The sequence below is a fragment of the Sorex fumeus genome, unplaced genomic scaffold (assembly GCF_029834395.1).
Source record: "Sorex fumeus unplaced genomic scaffold, SorFum_2.1 ptg000098l, whole genome shotgun sequence".
Lineage (NCBI taxonomy): Eukaryota > Metazoa > Chordata > Mammalia > Eulipotyphla > Soricidae > Sorex > Sorex fumeus.
This window is the reverse complement of record NW_026606155.1, coordinates 932002-951564: the sequence shown is the minus strand read 5'-3', so window position 1 is coordinate 951564 and position 19563 is coordinate 932002. Positions and strand designations below refer to the sequence as shown.

Here is a 19563-nt window from a genome sequence, read left to right as displayed (position 1 = left end):
TCCATTTTTCTGCGATTTGTTATTCTAGATCACCTTATACCTGGTTCACATGATCACAAAGGCACCTCAGGGCAGTCAGACAGAGGTTTCCCAACATTAGGCCCCATTCAACCTCCAGGGGCTGCAGATAAAGGTTATGGCCCCATTGGAACTCAGAGGACCTGGGTCTGAACAGGAAAATATGCCCACGAAAATCTACCACATAGCAATTTTTTCTATTTGTGTGTAACAGACTATAGTTTTCTGTATAAGTATATTTGGTGGTTGGATGATAGCACAGTGGGTAGGGCATTTGCCTTGCATGCGGTCAATTCGGGTTCGATTCCTCCGCCCCTCATGGAGATCCCGGCAAGCTACCAACAGTATCTTGCCCACAAGCTCTCCATGACGTATTCAATATGCCAAAAACAGTAACAACAAGTCTCACAATTTGTTGTGAGATGTTACAGGTGCTCCCTTGAGCAAAAACGATGAACAACGGGAGGACAGTGCTACAGTGCATTGCTACAGTGTGTATGTATGTTTGCAGCAAATCAAGGCTGTTCCTAAACAGTGTCCAGGTGGTGATCTGCAGTGCTTGGAGACTAGGCCATGCCAGTCATTGAACATGGATGGGGCAATTCTGGTGACGGGAGTGTTGTGGCGGAGTGATTGGTACAACGGTAGATAATTTGACTTGCACATATCAGACCCAGATACAATTCCAAGCACCACATACAGTCCCCTGAGCTCTGCCAGTAAGGATTCCTGAGTGCAAGGCCTGGAGCAAGCCCTGAGCAATGTTGGTGTGGACCAAAAGCAATCTCTCACTCTGATTAATATACCAAGAAAATGAAACCAAGTAAACAATAAATCAATATTTTTATATGGAGATTCAGTTCATATACAAACTATTAGTAAAAATAGCAATTTACAAAAGATTTTGCAAATTGTTGGGCAGGGTATTATATGGTGATGGAATTTCATGAATGTTCCAATAGCTTGTTTACTTTCTGGGTATTGCATGTCCTTGGGAGTCATCAATAAACCAATGAAAGCAAACAAGAGAGATTGGGACTTTGATTTGGGGTGGCAGGAAGGTCCCTATGGAGAAAGAATAAATTGAGATTTTCCCTAAAATCCCAGACTCCAGAGACTGGTTGATTCCTGATTTCAGAAGAGACCATGAAGGCAAGTCCGGGTTGGGCACAGAGTTCTGGGCACGTGTCCCCTCAGTGGGTAGAGTTGGTAGTTTAGAAGGACCTCAGGCTAGAAGGAGCTGCTGGCTCTGGTTCTGTGTGTGTGTGTGTGTGTGTGTGTGTGTGAGTCTCTCTGTCTATCTTTCCCTCCTTTCGCTCTAGGCAGTGGCTGTGGGTCCCAGGGTGGCTGTCCAGATCTCCTAGACTGGTAATTCTGATGCTTTCAACTCCCATGCTGAGAATTCAATGGCCCTCCTCAAAGGATTCTAAATCAGACCTAGGAGTATGCAGGGAGTAGGGATGAGTGGGGACGAGTGGGGTCCCCAAAACCCAGCGACAGGGTGGGGGGTATCTAAGACCTGAGACTCTGCAGGCCTCCTGGTGTGGCTAAGTTTCCCACAAAAGGGAAAATTTTCTGTGCCATATGGGCGTGAAACATTTCTGCTTTGGTTCTGACAAGTGGGAGTCCAAATTATCTGATACACCTACAACTGGGAGCCCCATATGTGGGGCATTCCCATACTACTGACACCCCATAGAGTCAGGAACCCAAGACAGATGGCACTGCATACCTTCTACACCCAATACAAATGCCAGGACCTGCACTTCTGACACCCTGGGGACAGGAGGACCCTTGTTGGCTGAGAACTGAGCACTGAGCAGTGCAGGCGGTGCTTAATTCCTCCTGAACAAGGCCCAAGTCCCTAGAGGGGCCCGCAGTTTCCCCCACAACGTGACTCAGCCAAGCACAAAGCTGGGCTATAGCTGTACAAAGTGACATAGACACCCACCTGCCACAACTTGAAAATCAGATGAGCCCTTTCTCTGGCAATGATGTGAGGTGGAGCCCTCTGTAAAGAAATGGCTGCACCAGTCCGAGAATAAGTAAACCACCGAGGGCATAAACGGGGCAGACGGTGAAGGTCTAGGAATCTGTTTGCTGTTTCCTGCAAACAACGGTCCCCCCAACCCACTGGCTTGCACTGGTACAGGGGTGGGAGAGCAAGAGGTGCCTTATCACCAGCCCCTGGAGAACAGAGAAGAACACTATGTGGTCAGGGAGGCAGCAGGGACACTGCGGGCAAAACCCTGAAAGATGCTTTGACTTGCAGTGTGAGGGCAGAGGCATGTCAGCCCTGCTGGCCCTGCTCCTGGGGGCTGCGCTCTACCCAGAAGTCCTCAGCCACCCGGAGGGAACCACCGAGCCGGACACGGTGACCTGGGCAGACAGTGATAACATCACTTTGATGGGAGCCCTCAGTCTAGCCCGCAGCAACACCGACTTCGCCTTCAGTCTCTACAAGGTCTTGGCTTCCCAGCATCCCGAAACCAACGTCATCTTCTCCCCACTCTCTATCTCCATGGCCTTGGCCTTCCTGGCACTGGGGGCCCGTGGCCACACCCAGACCGAAATCCTACAGGGCCTCAAGTTCAACCTCACCGAGAACCCCGAGGCCGACATCCACCAGGGCTTCCAGCAGCTACTGAGACATCTGAGCCGGCCTGGCGGGCCCTTGCATAAGAATGTGGGTAGTGCCATGTTCCTAGACCAGCAGCTGCGCCTGCAGGAGCATTTCCGTCAGGAGGCCCAGGCGTTGTACGCCGCCGATGCTGTCTCCACAGACTTCCAGGATCTCGCAACCTCAGAGAAGCTCATCAACGATTACGTGGAGCAGAAAACCAAGGGGAAAATCAAGAAGCTGGTCAAGGGCCTGGACGCACAAACCAGGATGGTCTTGGTGAACTTCCTCTTCTTCAAAGGTGAGGTCACCCATGTATGGGAGGGAAACGAGCGTGATCTCTGAGCCTTCAGGCTTCTTCTGTCCTGCGCATCCTGCTTTGATCCCAGGAGCCCGTGCTGAGGAGGAGACAGGGAAGGGCATAGGACAGGGGTGCTTTGTGCAGGATGGGAGGCTCTGGGAAGGAGCAGGAGGATGGGCCTGTGGGTGGTGTCCTACAGGCCTCAGTCAGCTCCCAGGGCTCCACCACAGACTTCTGTATTGGCCTGAAGTCCCAGGTAAATCAGCTGTGGATCCTGGGTGCAGAGTCCAAGAACTTTCCCAATCCCCAATGCTGTGGATTGGTGTAGAAGGGACTGGGCTCCTGGTAAGGCTGGACAATGCCTTGCTTACCTACAACCAGAATTTGAACAGAAGCCTGTTCCCTCAGCACTGAACAGAAGGCTGTTCCCTCAGCACAACCAGCTCCTCTAGTCCCAGGTTTCGGCCTGACCAGTATGACCCTTGGCCCAGTCAAAACTGGGTGGCTTGGGCAGGGAGGGCATCCCTGGGTCAAGTTCTCCACCATTCTCTTTGCCGCTAGCCAAATGGAAGTCGGCCTTCAACCCCAATGACACGTCCATGTCAAGTTTCCACGTGAGCGAGAGCAGGAAGGTGGAGGTGCCCATGATGGCTTCCGAGAACCTGTGGGAGCCCTATTTCCGGGATGATGCTCTTGGCTGCACTGTGGTGCAGCTCCCATACAGGGACAACAGCACCTGTGCCCTCCTCATCCTCCCTGATGAGGGTCACATGGCTGAGGTGGAGGCTGCACTGCTCCCAGACACCCTCCAACGCTGGAGGAACTCGATGAAGGCGAGGTAACACATCCCTTTCTTTATTGACCATTTTTCTTGATCCTCTCCTTCCCACCCCCACCACACTGGGACCCACGAATGCCAGAACCAGTAATGGGATCCCAGGTAGGGGGTACACATGGGGGAGGCTCCCTGAGTATAGGTGCCTTCCTCATTCTGAGGGTGCCATGCAGGAACAGAGGTCCAGCAGCCTCTGAGTAAAATGTGCTCAGGGGCAGGCAGAAAAACCCAAGTGACCCAGCAATTTATATGCTACCTTCTATCTCATTGTTGTGCATGGATAAGCAGGGAACAGAGGGGACCAGTGAGAGTGGAGACACATTCATCCTCTCACTGTTCCACGCACTCATTCATTCCTTCATTCATTCACTCACTCATTCACTCACTCTTTTATTCACTCTTTTATTCACTCATTCACTTGTTCATTTATTAACTCATTCCGTTACTCAATCATTTACTACTGCGCTTAGTCACTCATTAATTTACTGATTCACTAACACACTTGTTCATCCTCTTTTCTGATTAAAAGACCATGAATTATAAAGTTCCAAAGTTATTCATGAATGAGTTCCAGGTGTACAATCATCCAATACCTATTCTTCAGAACCATTTCCCGCGAGCAGTGTCCCCAGTAGCCCTCTGTTCCCCAATCTGACACCATGACACTTTTCTTTTACCATTGCCCCAGGATTCTCTTCCCTGACCTGCACCCCTCCACATGGTCCAATGGAAATCTTTTGCTGAACTTAAGTTCTCCTGCTCTTCTTTTCTATTGGCTTGGGGCATTGGTTACTCCCCTTCTGTGTTTATTAATATCCCAGATGTGAGAGATCATTCTGCGTCTGTCCCTCTCCCTCTTAATAACTTTTCTCATCATGAGATGCTACAGATCCATCCAGATAGCATACTATTGCATGACTTCATCTTTTCTTATGACTTTTCTTAATAGGATTCTATTGTGTAGATGTACCTTAGTTTCTGTATCTGGTCCTCTGTTCTTGGGCACTCAGATTGTTTCCTGACTTTGGCTATCATGAAGAGTGCTGAAATGAAACTTGTTGTTTGGATTTGCATCTACCTGATGATTAGTAATGCTGAGAATTTTGTTCACATGTCTTTTGGCCATTTATATTTCTTCTTTGAACACATTTCTGTCGTTCTCTTCTCCCCATTTTTGGTTGGGTTTGGATGGCATTTTTCTGCAAATTTCTACATCAGATTAGTGATGGGTTTGTAATTTCTCCTATTCTGTGGAATTTCTCTGTAGTTTCTTTGAAGTGCAGTGGCTTCTAAATTTAATGTAGTCATGTTTGTTTATTTTTCTTTCACTTCTTTGGTCAGTAATATTGCATCCTTAAAGATATCTTTAACTTCAATGTTATAGAGAGCCCTGCCTCTATTTTCCTTTATTTATAAATCAAGTATTTGATATTGAGGTCTTTAATCCAGGTTGATTTAATCATGTGCATGGCATTATGGAGGGGTCTAAGATTCTTTTCTTTTTTTCTTTTTTACATGTGGCCAAGCTGTTTTCCCAGAACTGCTTGTTGGAGAGTATTTTCTTGCTTCACTCCAATGGTTTTTGCTCCTTTTTCAAAGATTGCCTGACATTGTACCTGAAGATCTGTCTCTGACTTTTCAATTCTGTTCCAATGAGAATCTGTCCTTTTTCCAGTACCAATCTGTCTTAATTGCTACAACTTTGTAATACAGTTTGAAGTTGGAGAAAGTCATGTTTCCCTTCTTCTTCTTCCTAAGGATTACTTTAACTACTTGTTGGGGGGAGGGGAGTTATTTTCCTAATGAATTTTAGGAGTGTTTTCTCTGGTTTTTTGAAAAAATGTCATGGGTAATCTTATAGGAACTAAATTGAATCTGTATAAAGCTTTAGGAAGTATTTCCTTTTTGACAATATTAATCCTCCCGGTCCACAAGCAGGAGATGGGTTTCTATTTCCTTGTGTCCTCTTTCATGTCTTATTTTGTAATTTTCTTTGTATCAATCTTTCACCTCTTTTATTAAGCTGATAACTAAAAGTAAGTAAAAGTAAAGGCCCTCCCGTTGATCATCGATTTGCTCAAGCGGGCCCAGTAATGTCTCCATTGGAGACTTTGTTGTTACTGTGTCTGGCATATCGAATACGTCACGGGGAGCTTGCCAGGCTCTGCCGTGCGGGCGAGATACTCTCGGTAGCTTGCCGGGCTCTCCGAGAGGGGCGGAGGAATCGAACTCGGGTCGGCCATGTTGGCTGCGTGCAAGGCAAATGCCCTACTGCTGTGCTATCGCTCCAGCCTAGGTACCTAATTTTCAAGGCACCGTGGAAATGAAATTTTTTAAACCTCTCTTTTGTATTTCATTATTTTTATATAAAATATATAAATTATTGCGTGATACTTTTGTAGCCTGCCACTTTACTATACAAATCAGTTTTTTCCTGGAGTTTGTCATCTGAAAATAGTGATAGCTTCACTTCTTTACTATCTGGATGCTCTTAATATCTTCTCTTGACTAATTGCTATGGCAAATACCTCCAATAATATATTGAATAGAAGTGGTGAGAGTGGGTATTTTATCTTGTGCCTGAATTGAAAGAAAAGACTTTCAGTTTTTCCCCACCGAATGTAATGTTTGTTGTAGGCTTGTGGTAAATGGCTTTGACTATGATGGGGAGGAAAGTTCCGTCCATTTCCTTTTTTAAAGCCTTTATTTAATCATGAATGGGTGCTGGACCTTGTCAAATGCTTTCTCTACTACAGTTTCTATTAACATATGAATTTTAATTTTCTTGTATTGAGATGGTATATTACATTGATTGACTTGCATATGTTAAACTATCCTCGCACTCCAAAGATGAATCCCCTTTGGTCATGGTGTATGATTTTTTTTTTCTGTTGTTGAATTCAATGTGCTGGCATTTCATTGAGGATCTCTTTGTCTGTGTTTACCAGCGATGTTATTCTGCAATTTTTCCTTTTTTGTCTTCTCTCTCTGCTTTTAGTATCAAGGTAATGTTTGCTTCATAGAGATCATTTAGGAGTTTTTCTGTTTATTTGATTTCCTGAAAGAACCTGGATAGGATGGGCAGAAGGTCTTCTTTAGAGATTTGAAAGAACTCACTAGTGAATCCATCTAGGTCTTGGCTTTTGATTTGGAGGATACTTTTGATTACCACCGTTTCCTTGATAGTAATTGGTCTCTTCAGGGTTTCTATGTCGTCTTGGTTCAACCTTGCGAGGCCATTCATAGGAGTCCAAGAAATAGATTTCTTCTATGTTATCTATTTAAAGGCATAAAGGTTTTTAAAGCAATCCCTGATGTTCCTTTGGATTTCTGTCTCATCTGTTATGATGCCTCACTTTTTATTTCTAATGCCCTTAATTTGGGTTTTCTCTTTATATTTTTTGTAGGAGGTGTTAGTTAACTTTTTAATTTACTATTTTAATTGAATCACAGGAAGATACACTGTACCAAAGATGTTCATGCTTTGATTTCAGTCATATCATGGTGCAACACCCATCCCTTCACTAGTGTACATTTCCCACCATCAATGTCTTAAGTTTCCCTCCCACTCTCGGCCCTGCCTCTATTGCAGGCACTGTTCTCTCTCTCTCTCTCTCTCTCTCTCTCTCTCTCTCTCTCTCTCTCTCTCTCTCTCTCTCTCTCTCCTTCTCTCACCTTTTATGCATTATAGTTTACATGTTTATCCCTTTACCTAATTGCAACATTCATTTCTCTTTATTTCTTTGTGAGCATTGCTAGGTGTTTATTTTTATTAGTGAAACACCAAGAGGTACAGTTGTAGGTTTACAAATTTTTGTGCTTAGGTTTCAGTTATACAATGATCGAGTACCCATCCCACCACCAGTGCCCATTCTCCACTACCAAAGACCCCAGTATCTCTCCCATCCCCCCACTCCCCCCATCTCAAAAAGCCTCCATGAAAGGGAATTCCTTTTTATTCTCTCTCTCCTTTCGGGTTCTGTGGTTTGAAAAAGAGGTATTGAGTAGCAATCATGTTCTGTCTATAGTCTACTTTCAGCATGCGTCTCCCATCCTGCGAGGATCCTCCAAACACCCTTTACTTGGGGGCCCCTTCTCTATCTGAGCTGCCCTGTCCCCTAGCATGTGCGGCTGGCCTGCAAGCCATGGAGTGAACCTCCTGAAACTTATCTCAAATATTCTTCAGTGTCTGTCTCCTATTTTGTTACTTTAGGTTCCCCAGATGAATGCAATCTTTCTATGGCTGTCCTCTCTTTCTGACTCATTTCACTTAGCATGAAACTTTCCATGTAGTACCACTTGTATGTAAATTTCATGACTTCATCTTTTCTAACAGCTGCATAGTACTCCATTGTATACATGTACCAAAGATTCTTTAACCAATAATCTGTTCTTGGGCACTCAGGTTTTTTCCAGATTTTGGCTATTTTAAAGAGTGCAGCAATGAACATAGAAGTGAAGATGTCACTTCAACTATACTTTTTTGCCTCTCCAGGATATACTCCCAGGAGTGGTATTGCTGGGTCAAATAGGAGTTCAATTTCTAATTTTTTTAGACTCATCCACACTGTTTTCCAAAAGGACGGAACCAGTTGGCATTCCCATCGACAGTGAAAGAGAGTCCCTTTCTTGCCACATCTGCACCAACGCCTGTTGCTTTTGTTCTTTTGGACGTGGGCCAGTCTCTGTGGTGTAAGATGGTATCTCATTGTTGTTTTGATCTGCATCTCCCTGATGATTAGTGATGTAGAGCATTTTCTCATTTGCCTTTTAGCCATTCATATTTCTTCTTTGAGAAACTTTCTCAAAGTTCATTTCATTGCCCCATTTTTTTGGTAGGATTGGATGGTTTAACCAGTGCTTTGTATATCCATGATATCAACCCCTTATTGGATGGGTATTGGGTGAATATCCTTTCCCATTCTGTAGTTTGTCTTTGTATTCTGGATAGTGTATATTTTGAGGTGCAGAAGCTTCTTATATTAAGATAGTCCCATGTGTTTATCTCTGTTTCCACTTGGTTGGTCAGAAGAGTGTCGTATTTGAAGATACTGTTAGCCGCAATATCGTGGAGGGTCTTCCATCCTTGTCTTCAGTGTACCTTATGGATTTTGGCCTGATGTTGAGATCTTTGTTGGTGCATAGACAACAAAGATAGAAACTGCCGGCAGTGAGCCACATCTATTCAAGTGTAATCATCCGATTCAGGTTGCCAGGCATTCAAATGAATAATTGTTCATGTCCAAGTTTGTTTTGACAAAGGACACCAATATCTCCGATGCCCCTTTTGTTGAATGTTCCGAGGAACAGTTCTTGTCCACTGTCGAAAATGGCGTGATGTGATTGATACCTTCTTGTCTTGGTCAGACCAATGATGTCTTACTTGATCGTTCGCACTTACACAACCAGGTCCTCCATGGATGCATCTGATGCCAGCGTACATGCATTAAAAGTACAGACAGTCATTTTTGTCTTTCTTTGTTTTGGCAGCCTAGTTCGGTCCTGAGATTTTATCAGCCTCTCCTTCCTCATCCTTCTTAATGCTGCCATATTGGTGGCTCTTTCAGGGTCAGGAGAATGAGACTCATTATATTTAATGGCTTTGGCATATTGAATATGCCACGAATAGGTTGCCTTCTCAAGATCGTTGTTGGTGATTTGAATGCCAAGATAGGACCGAGAAGATCAGCCGAAGAACTCCACATCAGGACCCCTGGCCTAGAATGGAACGAGCAGAGTGAGAGACTGTCTGAGTTCATCATGTCGACCAAGGTCATCCATGGTAACTCAGGGTTCCAGAAGGCTGAATCTGAATGTTGGACTTGGGAGTCTCCCTGTGGATGGTTCCACAACGAAATTGATCACATCATATTCAATCGACAGTTTTGCCTGACCAATGTCTCTCTTGTCCGAAAATTTCAAATGGGATCAGACCACAGTCTCTACTTCACAGAGTGGGGAGAAACAGTTGCAAAGTTTAAGAAGGAAAGCTCCAATCATTGGTGGTGAAGAATGAGCACTGGTGGAGGGATGGGTACTCGATCATTGTATGACTGAAACCCAAGTACAAAAACTTTTAAGGTCACCAACTCTACCACATGGAGTTTCACTAATAAAAAAAAGAAGAGAATTCCCAGAACGTCCACCAACTGGGAGCTCTTTGACACTATTGCGGCAACATGCGAACATGCTGTCATTGAAAACATTGATGAGAAATACGATCAACTGTTTCAGCACCTCCATGATTATGCGAGGAATGCCAAGAGAGAGATAGCCACAAAAACGCCTGTCTTTGAAAACTCTTTTTCTTTATGTAGGAGCATTGCAATTTATTCAGCCACTGATTTGCTGATTGAATTGGGCATGAACTCCACCTTACTTTAATTTTTTCATTTTTTATAATTTTATTCATTGAATTACAATGAGAGCAGTTACAAAGCTTTCGGGTTTAAGTCTCGGTCATACAGTGAAACACTGTACCTTCACCAGTGCCCATTCTCCACCACCAAAAACCCCAGTATACCCCCATCCCACACCCTCCCCCTACCTCTGGGGCAGATGATTTCCACATTACTCTCTCTCTCTACTTTGATTACACTCAATATTTTGACCCCAGACCCACTATTATTATTTGGGATTTTACCCCAACACTCAGATCTGCTGAAAACGCAAGAGTAGACCATTTTTTTCTGTTGGTGGTTATAAATAACATACAATGTTGTGTGGCTGCAGTAGTGGTTGAGTGATTTTGAAATTTTGAAATTTTAACAATTAAATCTGGAGGGATTTCTGCCCAAACCTGCAGGATTCTGGGATTTTTCCCTGAGTCTCTTGAATCATGGTCGTTAATCAGCTTGATCAGGAGGCAGAAAGGACGTTCATGGGAGGTGACTCGGGGTCTCATTGGAACGGGGAAGAAAGGGCCAGCTCCACCACCATCCCATGAGGCCCCACGTGTCTCGTCACTGCAGGCCCAAACCTGACTGTCCAATGGCCTCTGGCGAATAGTGGCCACCAAGCCGCCAAGGAGGAGCAGGTGGAGGGACAGCACCCTTTCCCCCCTGGGGTGGCCCAGGACAGTAACCTACTGCATGGTCCAGATGTATTTCTGCCAAAAGCCACTGGGTTTCAAGACTTTTTCCTGAGACTCTGGGATCATGGCCATTAAGCAGCTTGATTAGGAGCCAGAGAGATCATTCGTGGGAAGTGACTCGGGGTCTCGTGATGGGGAGGAAAGGGCCAGGTCCACACCCATCCCATAAGGCCACCTTTCTCATCATTGAGGGTCCAAACTTGACTGTCCAGTGGACTCTGGAGGATGGCGGTCAATGGGCTGCCTGGGGAACAGGCCAAGGCATGAAACCTATTCCCACCTGGGGTTGCCCAGCGCCAGTAACCTACTGCAGTGACTGGACACATTCGAAAACTCTTGAGCTTATTCACCAACATGGCATGGTGCAAGCCTCAGGCAACTACAAGCGAATGTCCGAGCTCACAAAGCAGTGCAGAGAAGTGATAAAGGAAGACCTAAAAGATAGAATAGCAGCAGTGCTGGCAAATGCTGCAGAAAACTGTAAAAACATTCACCACACCCGCCTGACCTTCGCCAACTACAAGACAAAGATGAATGCCCTCTGATGGATCTATCACATCTTCCAGAAGGGCAATGGAGAAGATTATCCATGAGTTCTACTCGAATATCTTCAATAGCCAAGTCCACCTGCCCACATAGCAAATTCTGCATGATGGATGTGTCGTTCTCAACGTTCTCCCTTCTGAAACCTGACACACCATTTCGCCAGTAAAGAAGCGAACAGCACCTGGCCCAGACAAGGTCAGACCAAATACCTGAAGGATCTGCCATCAGTACTCATCAATACACTGGCTCTGCTCTTCAGAAGCTACCTGTCTGAATGGAAGGTTCCATCCCATTGGAAAACCAGCAGGACTGAACTACTGTACAAGTAGGGAGACATCCATGACATTGACAACTATCACCCTACATGCCTATAGTCTGTCATCTACAAGCTGTTCACCCGAATCATCCTGAGTGTATTGGCAGAACACTTGATGAAGGAAAACCATGCAAAAAATCCAGGTTCCACAAAGGATTCAGCACCATCGAACATATCCACACAGTAACCAAGTTCATTGAGGTTTCTCAGGAGTTCATGATGCCGCTCTGTCTAATGTTCATTGATTTAAAGAAGGCCTTTGATTCTGTTGAGACGGAAGCGGTCACCAAAGCCCTAGCCAATCAGGGCATTCAAACTCAATACATCAGGATCCTCCATGAGCTGTATTGCGGATTCACTACCAGGATCTCACCATTCTACAAAGAAGTAATCATCCATGTCAAGAGAGGGGTTTAGCAGGTTGATATCATTTCACCGAAACTCTTCAGTGCCACCCTCGAGAACATCATGTGATTATTGGAATGGGAAGGAATGGGAGTGAAGATAGACAGTTGGCAACTACACCACCTCCACTTTGCTGATGACATCTTTCTAATAACACCAAACATTAGCTAAGCAGCACAAATGCTGTCCGACTTCGACCGTGAGTGTAGATAGGTCGAACTACAGCTGAATCTCACGAAAACAATGTTTATGAGAAACGGTCTCATTCCTGATGTTCCATTCACTCTCAACGGGACAAACATCTCCAAATGCAACAGTTACGTGTACCTAGGTCGAGAAATCAACATGACAAATGACCTGGCACCTGAGTTGCGCAGGAGGAAGAGAGAAGCTTGGAATGCCTTCAAGAGCGTTGAAGAAATCGCTAAGAGGACGAAGAACTTCCAGCTCCGGGCACATCTCTTCAATTCCACTGTTCTTCCTGCATTAACATACACCTCAGAGACCTGGATGAGAACAGGATGAGAACGCTATTCGAGTCTCCCAAAAAGGAATAAAAAGAGCTGCTCATGGAGTATCACGCTTCACTCAAATGAGAGGAAGAATCTGGAGTTCTGACCTCCATCGATGGTCAAGATCAGGAACGCTGTCTGGTTTGCCAAGGCGTCGAAAATCAAATGGGCTATACACGTAATGAGATTTGGAGATGACCGCTGGACTACAGCCATTAGTGAATGGATTCCACGGGACATCGAAAGATAGCGTGGCTGCCCACCTATGAGATGGTCAGACTTCTTCGTCAAGACCCTGAATGATTGGTTTGAAGCTCTTCATTTTCCTAGAACGAACAGACGGCCTTGGGCTACACTAGCACATGACAGGAAAAAATGGAGATGTTATTGACACCCACTCGAGCAAATCTATGAGTAATCTATGAGTGATCAAGTGATCAAGTTGAGATCTTTAATCCATTTTGATCTGACTTTTGTGCATGGTGTTAGGTGGAGGCCTAAGCCCTTTTTTTCATGTGGTTTTCCAGTTATGCCAGCACCATTTGTTGAAGAGGCTTTCCTTGTTCCACTTCACATTTCTTGCTGCCTTATCAAAGATTAGATGTTCATATATTTAGGTTTTGTGTACGAATATTCCACACTGTTCCATCAGTCTGTGGCCCTGCCTTTGTTCCAGTACCATGCTGTTTTAGTTATTATGGCTTTGTAGTAGAGTTTGAAGTTGGGGGGGGGGTAATGCTTACCCATGTCTTTTTCCCAAGAATTGCTTTAGCTATTCGTGGGCGTTTATTGTTCACATGAATTTCAGGAGTGCTTGATCTATTTCTTTGAAGAACTTCATAGGTATCCTTATAGGGATCGCATTGAATCTTTATAATGCTTTGGGGAGTATTGCCATTTTGACCATGTTAATTCTTCCATTCCATGAACTGGGGATATGTTTCCATTTCCTCGTGTCCTCTTTTATTTCATGAAGTCGCATTCTGTAGTTTTCATTGTAGGGATCCTTTACCTCTTTAGTTAGGCTGATTCCGAGGTATTTGCTTTTCTGGGGCACGATTGTAAACAGGATTGTTTTTTTCATATCACTTTCCTCCGTCTCATTATTTGCATATAGGAAGGCCATGGAGTTTTGGGCATTATTTTATAGCCTGCGACCTTGGTAGAGGATTTAGGATATTTGGACAATCTAGGTTTTGTTGATTTTTCTTTTTTTAAAAAAAAAACATGATGTACTCTTGGTTTAATTAAAAGTTTAGATTGTTTTTAATTAAAATTGATTATTTTCTTTTTAAAACTAATATTCAATGGAATCACTGTTAAGTACAAAGTGATAAAGATATTTATGATTGAATTTCAGGTGTACATTATTTCAACACCACTCCCTTCAGCCTTTTCCACTACTTCCAATGGTGTCCCCAGTTTCCCTCTCACCCCAGCCCCCCAGTCTTTCTCTGTGGCAGACACTTTCCTCTCCACCATTGTCCTTGTGTTCCCTTTCTAACTGATACCCCACCACATCCCAGTGGCAAGCTTCCTATGAAGTCCAGTTCTCCAGCTCTTTATGTCTACTGACCTTGGGTATTATTATTTAGGCCATTTAAATAAGCCCCTTCTTTCTTCCTGATGAATGCTTGCATCAGCATCAACATTCCTCTTAACACTGCTTTTGCTGTGGACCAAAGTCTGATGGCTCATGTCTTCTTTCTTCTTTTTACCAGGAATCATTTTATTTCCTCTTTGACACACTGGTTACTAAGTAGTGAGCTGTACTTATTTATTCTTTCACTATGCATTAATCTCATTCATGTATTTATTAACACACTCATTCACTTCCTGTTTTATTCACTCATTTATTCTTTTTTTTTTTTGGCTTTTTGGATCACAACTGGCGATAAACAGGGGTTACTCCTGGCTCTGCACTCAGGAATTACCACTGGTGGTGCTCAAGGGACCATATGGGATGCTGGGAATCGAACCTGGGTAGGCCATGTGTAAGGCAAACGCCCTACCCGCTGTGCTATTTTTGCTCCAGCCCCTCACTCATTTATTCTTTCATTCACTCTCTATTTACTCACTCGATCAGCCTGGGCTGCAGGTAACTTATTCAGTTATTTACTTTACTTTTTCATTCACTCATTCATTATTGATTCATTCACTTTCTTTTATTCTCACTCAGTCATTTTTCATTCACTCACCCAGCTGAGGTTTTGGTAACTGAGCACTACTCTGACCCAGGCATGAATTAAAACAGAAGGGGATCCTTCTGCTGAAACCTGGTCCTCTGCCACTCTCTGTCCTGGAGAAAGTGACTCCCTCCACACATCAGTGGTTTGGTGTCTTGAGGATGAGGACTGGATGGCCCTTTGGAGGCAATGGAGGGAATGGGGACCCTGGACCTGGAAAGGGGTATTGTGATTTGAGAAGAGTGGGGATCTGGAAGTGGGAACTCAGGTTGGGCCAATGGGGGCTTTTCAGGGAAGAGCAGCTTGACAGAAGGTTAGCGGGCAGCAGTCACATGCAGGCCAAGGAGATTGGAAGGTCAGTGGAGGGGCATGTGTGAGCTTGGGTTCCAGGTCTACAGGGCCTATAGGGCCACTCAAGCCACAACATCAGTGTCTCTTCCTCCTCTGAGAGTAAATGATCAAATTCAGGAAACAAGTCTTTCACTCCAGCTGAATCAGGGAGTCAGAAGGACCTGGGAGAGCAGCTGGGCAGTGAGCTGAGGCTGTGCCACTCATGGTTGCCTTCTGTTCCCAGAAATATAGGCCTGAGGCTGCCGAAGTTCTCCATCTCCGGGAACTACAACCTGAAGCAAGTCCTGTCTCAGTTGGGCATAAGCAACATCTTCTCCCCAGAGGCAGATTTCTCAGGCGTCACAGAGGATGAGAAACTGAGTGTCTCCCAGGTGAGTTGGAGCTGTGGGTCCATTGTTTTGTGGGGTACACGCTCTGAGGATCCTGATGCCCAGAGGAGGGGCGCCAGTGTCTGTTGTAACTCTCTCTCCCCCTCAGGTCCCCCTGTCGCCCCAAGCCCCCTGGGAGAGTGGTCCTCAGTTGGAAGTCCCAGTCACGCTCTAAAAAGTGCCCTAAGTCAGAACGCATCCTTTCCTGCCATGGGGTCACCCCAACCCTCCAGCCTCTGCTCAACCACAATAAAGTGAGGACTCAGTACTGAGCTGAGCACAGCAGGTGCTGCAGGGAACAGCTCAAGGGGAAAAGAAAGCCCTTAGGCTGTGCTGAGATGGCACTTGGCAGAGGGGGCACCTAAACGTGCCTTGACTTGCTGAAGCAGAGAAATTAATTTTGATGAGGGCACCTGGGCAGCTTAAGCTGCTCAGGGCCTCCGAGGGGCTCAGAGCTGAGGTTCAGGGCCAGGGAGGGGACATGATGCTTGGAATAGACCAGTGGTGAATAGGCAGAGATAGAGGTCACAGCCCAGCCAAAAGCAGGGCCAGGAAGGAGTCATGGCTAGTAGGCCATGCAGGGCTATCCACTGCTCTTCACTTGGTGTTGGGTGCGGCAGCTGTTTCCAACTGAAAAGGTTCCATGTAGAAGCTAAGCAAAAGAGTTGCCAGTGCTTCTTCCAGCTCCCATAGTGCATGCCAAGGACTGCTGGACACTGCCCTAGGAAGAGTAGGACAAGCAAAACCATGCCCACCTTCCCATCTTTTTCATGTGAATTCACTCCTGCCGCTCAAGATGTTTGTCTATTTGTGGTCTGGGCTGTGCTGGCCGACTCCCGAGTTCTGGAGGGCCATGACAGGGGACTGCCTAGGGAAGGACAGCTGCCCCTCGAGGGGCTCTAGCAGACTGGCTACCTCCTGTTCATCCTGTCCTGGTGGTGACGGCTTTACCCTCTATGTCCCCCAGGCGGTCCACAAGGCCACGATGGATGTGGCTGAAGAAGGCACCGAGGCCGCGGCTGCTACGGGGATGAATCTAGTCATTCGGCGACGACCGATAATCCTTACTGTGAGCTTCGACAGGCCCTTCCTGGTGGTCCTTCTGTCTCAGGACACACAGGGCATCCTCTTCCTGGCCAAAGTCGTGAACCCTCAGCAGGACTGAGATTCCCTGGGTTGGGGTCTGGCCCGAGGAGTCAGCTCAGCCTACATGGGCCTGTTCCCTCCTGGGTCACCTCCCTGGGGCTGTGCCCAGTATGGGGGCTATGGTGAGAGCAATAAACATCTTTCTCACAGCAATGGCTGGCCCTGAGTGTCCCTACAGCTGCCTGCCCCCGGTCCCGGCCAAGCCCCTCAGCCCTGGACCCTGTTCTGCCCCTCAGCTCTGGACAGCAGCACCTCCTGAGGTTCCTTCATCCAGGCTCTGTCTACTGGCCCAGATTCCCAGGAAGGTCAACCTGCCACCCATCATCTCCGACCACCCTAAGCTCTTGGGCCCCAGTTCCATGCCGCCAAGGAACCTGGATTGACTGACTGGACCTCATGGGGATTTTGATTCAGACCCCATGTGCAAACAAGTCTCCCTGAGCTGTGTGGCGACCCCTGCTAGGACCCCTTATTCCAGACTCCACCCCCCAATCTGTGGATACTCATTCCCACAAGGTTCCAGCTGGAGCCCCTCAGTTACTCCAGATTCCATGGTTCCTGAACAGACACTCCTGATCCGGCACCAGACGGGAGGGCACGGGGGGTCTGGGGAGAGCAGGAGAGCTGCCCTGAGGCTCATTCCAACCTGACACCAGGACTGGTGTCGCCAAGCCATGAGGTGTGTTGATGGGCTGAAGCCCAATAAACATCTCCTGCAGGCAATCCACTGAGGTCTCAGTGTTCAGTGACCCATTGGATCTTGCCATCTCCATGTGACTTTGATGCAGTTATTATTCCTGGGAATGGATGACAGAGAGGTTCAGTCATTCCCAACAAGACCACTGAATTGGCAATTCAGAGAGCAGTTGCCACGACTGGAAGAAGGGAACTCCCACCAGACCACCAAGTATTTCCATCACTATTTTCACTTTCATGGAAAAGCTTGAGAAGAAATAGCAATAGGTCTTCTTTAAACGTTTGAAAGAATTCTCTAGTAAATCCATCTGTGCCTGGGCTTTTGTTTTGGGAAAGATTTTTCATTACAGTTTTGATTTCTTTGATATTAATGGGTCTATTCAGGTATTCCAAGTCTTCTTGGCTCAGTCTTGGGAGATTATAGAAATCCAGGAATTTATCCATTTCTTCTAGGTTCTCTTGTTTTGTGGCATACAGACTCTCTAAGTAGTCTCTGCTGATCTTTTGAATTTCATTGGTTTCTGTTGTGATGTCCCCTTTTTTCATTTCTGATTCAGTTTATTAGGGTTTTCTATCATTCCTTGTGAGTCTTGCTAGTGGTTTTCTCAAAGAATCAGCTCTTGGTTTCATTGACCTTTCATATTTTTTTAAAATTTTTATTAGTGAAACACCATGAGGTACAGTTGTAGACTTACAAGTTTTTGTGCTTGGGTTTCAGTTATACAATGACCAAGTACCCATCCCTCCACCAGTGCCCATTCTCCACCACCAATGATCCCAGTATCCCTCCCACCCACTCCCATCCCCCCCCATCCCATCCTGCCTCTGTGGCAGGGAATTCTCTTTTGTTCTCTCTCTCTCTCCTTTTGGGTGCTGAGGTTTGCAAAAAAGGCATTGAGTGGCAATCATGTTTGGTCTATAGTCCACTTTCAGCATGCATCTCCCATTCTGGGAGGATCCTCACAACACACTTTACTTGGTGCTCCTTTCTCTATCTGAGCTACCTTTTCCCCTAGCATGTGCAGCTGGATCCCAGAGAGGTAAAATGCACAGTCGAAATGACATCTGCACTTCTATATTCATTGCTGCACTGTTCCCAATAGCCAAAATTTGGGGAAAAACGGAGTGCCCAAGAAAAGATGACTAGTCAGATTGTTTTTTGGGTTTCCATGTCGTTACTTTCTGCTCTAAGCTTTATTATTTCTTTCCTTTGGCCGGGTTTCAGCTCTTTTGTTGGCTTTTTCCTAATATCTTGAGATGTGAAGTCAAGTTATCTATGTAGGCCCTTTCTTCTTTACTAAGGAATGCTGTAAATTTTCCTCTTAACGCGACTTTAGCTGCATCCCATAGGTTCTGGTAGCTCGTGTCTTCATTCTCATTTGTTTCCAGGTATATTTTGATTTCTTCCTTGATTTCCTTCATGACCCACTCATTGTTCAACAATAAAGGTAAAGGCCCTCCCATTGATCATCGATTTGCTCGAGCGGGCCCAGTAACGTCTCCATTGAAGACTTTGTTGTTACTGTGTCTGGCATATCGAATACTCTTGGTAGCTTGCCAGGATCTCCGAGAGGGGCGGAGGAATTGAACTAGGGTCGGTCATGTTGGCTGCGTGCAAGGCAAACGCCCTACCCACTGTGCTATCGCTCCAGCCCTGTTCATTTTAATTTCCAGGTGTTTTATTTGGTTCTCTGTGCCTGTATGATTCACTTCTATCTTCAGTGCATCATGGTCTGAAAAGATGGTTGATACTATTCTATCTTCCTGATTTTATTGAGGTATATTTTGTGACCTAGCACAATGTCGATTTTAGAAAAGTTTCCGTGTGCACTGGAGAAGAATGTGCATTCTTTCTTTTGGGGGTGTAAAACCCTGTAGAGGTCTATAAACCCTCTCTCTTCTATTTCTTCCTCAAAGCCAATATTTCCTTGCTGAGTTTTGTTCTTGTTGATCTATCCAGAGGTGATAAGGCGATGTTGAAGTCTCCTGCTAATCTTGTGTTGCTAGCAATGTCCTCCTTAAAATCTGTTAGCATTTGTTTTAAATATTTAGCTGTTCCCTTATTAGGTACATATACATTTAAGAGTGTGATTTCTTCCTGTTGTACACATCACTTGATGAGTAGAAAATGGCTTTTGCTGTCACTTCTAACCTTTTTCAACCTGACATT

General features: G+C 45.5%; 1 protein-coding gene across 1 annotated transcript; it reads left to right on the top strand.

The window, feature by feature from the left end:
- Positions 1-1057: 1057 nt before the first annotated feature.
- LOC130042022 (serpin A3-8-like) lies at positions 1058-16850 on the top strand. Its single transcript, XM_056134357.1, has 5 exons — positions 1058-1170; positions 2291-2939; positions 3501-3777; positions 15407-15554; positions 16519-16850. The coding sequence occupies exons 1-5, from the start codon at positions 1165-1167 to the stop codon at positions 16714-16716; spliced, it is 1278 nt and encodes a 425-aa protein (XP_055990332.1). The 5' UTR covers positions 1058-1164; the 3' UTR covers positions 16717-16850.
- The last annotated feature ends 2713 nt before the right edge of the window (positions 16851-19563 follow it).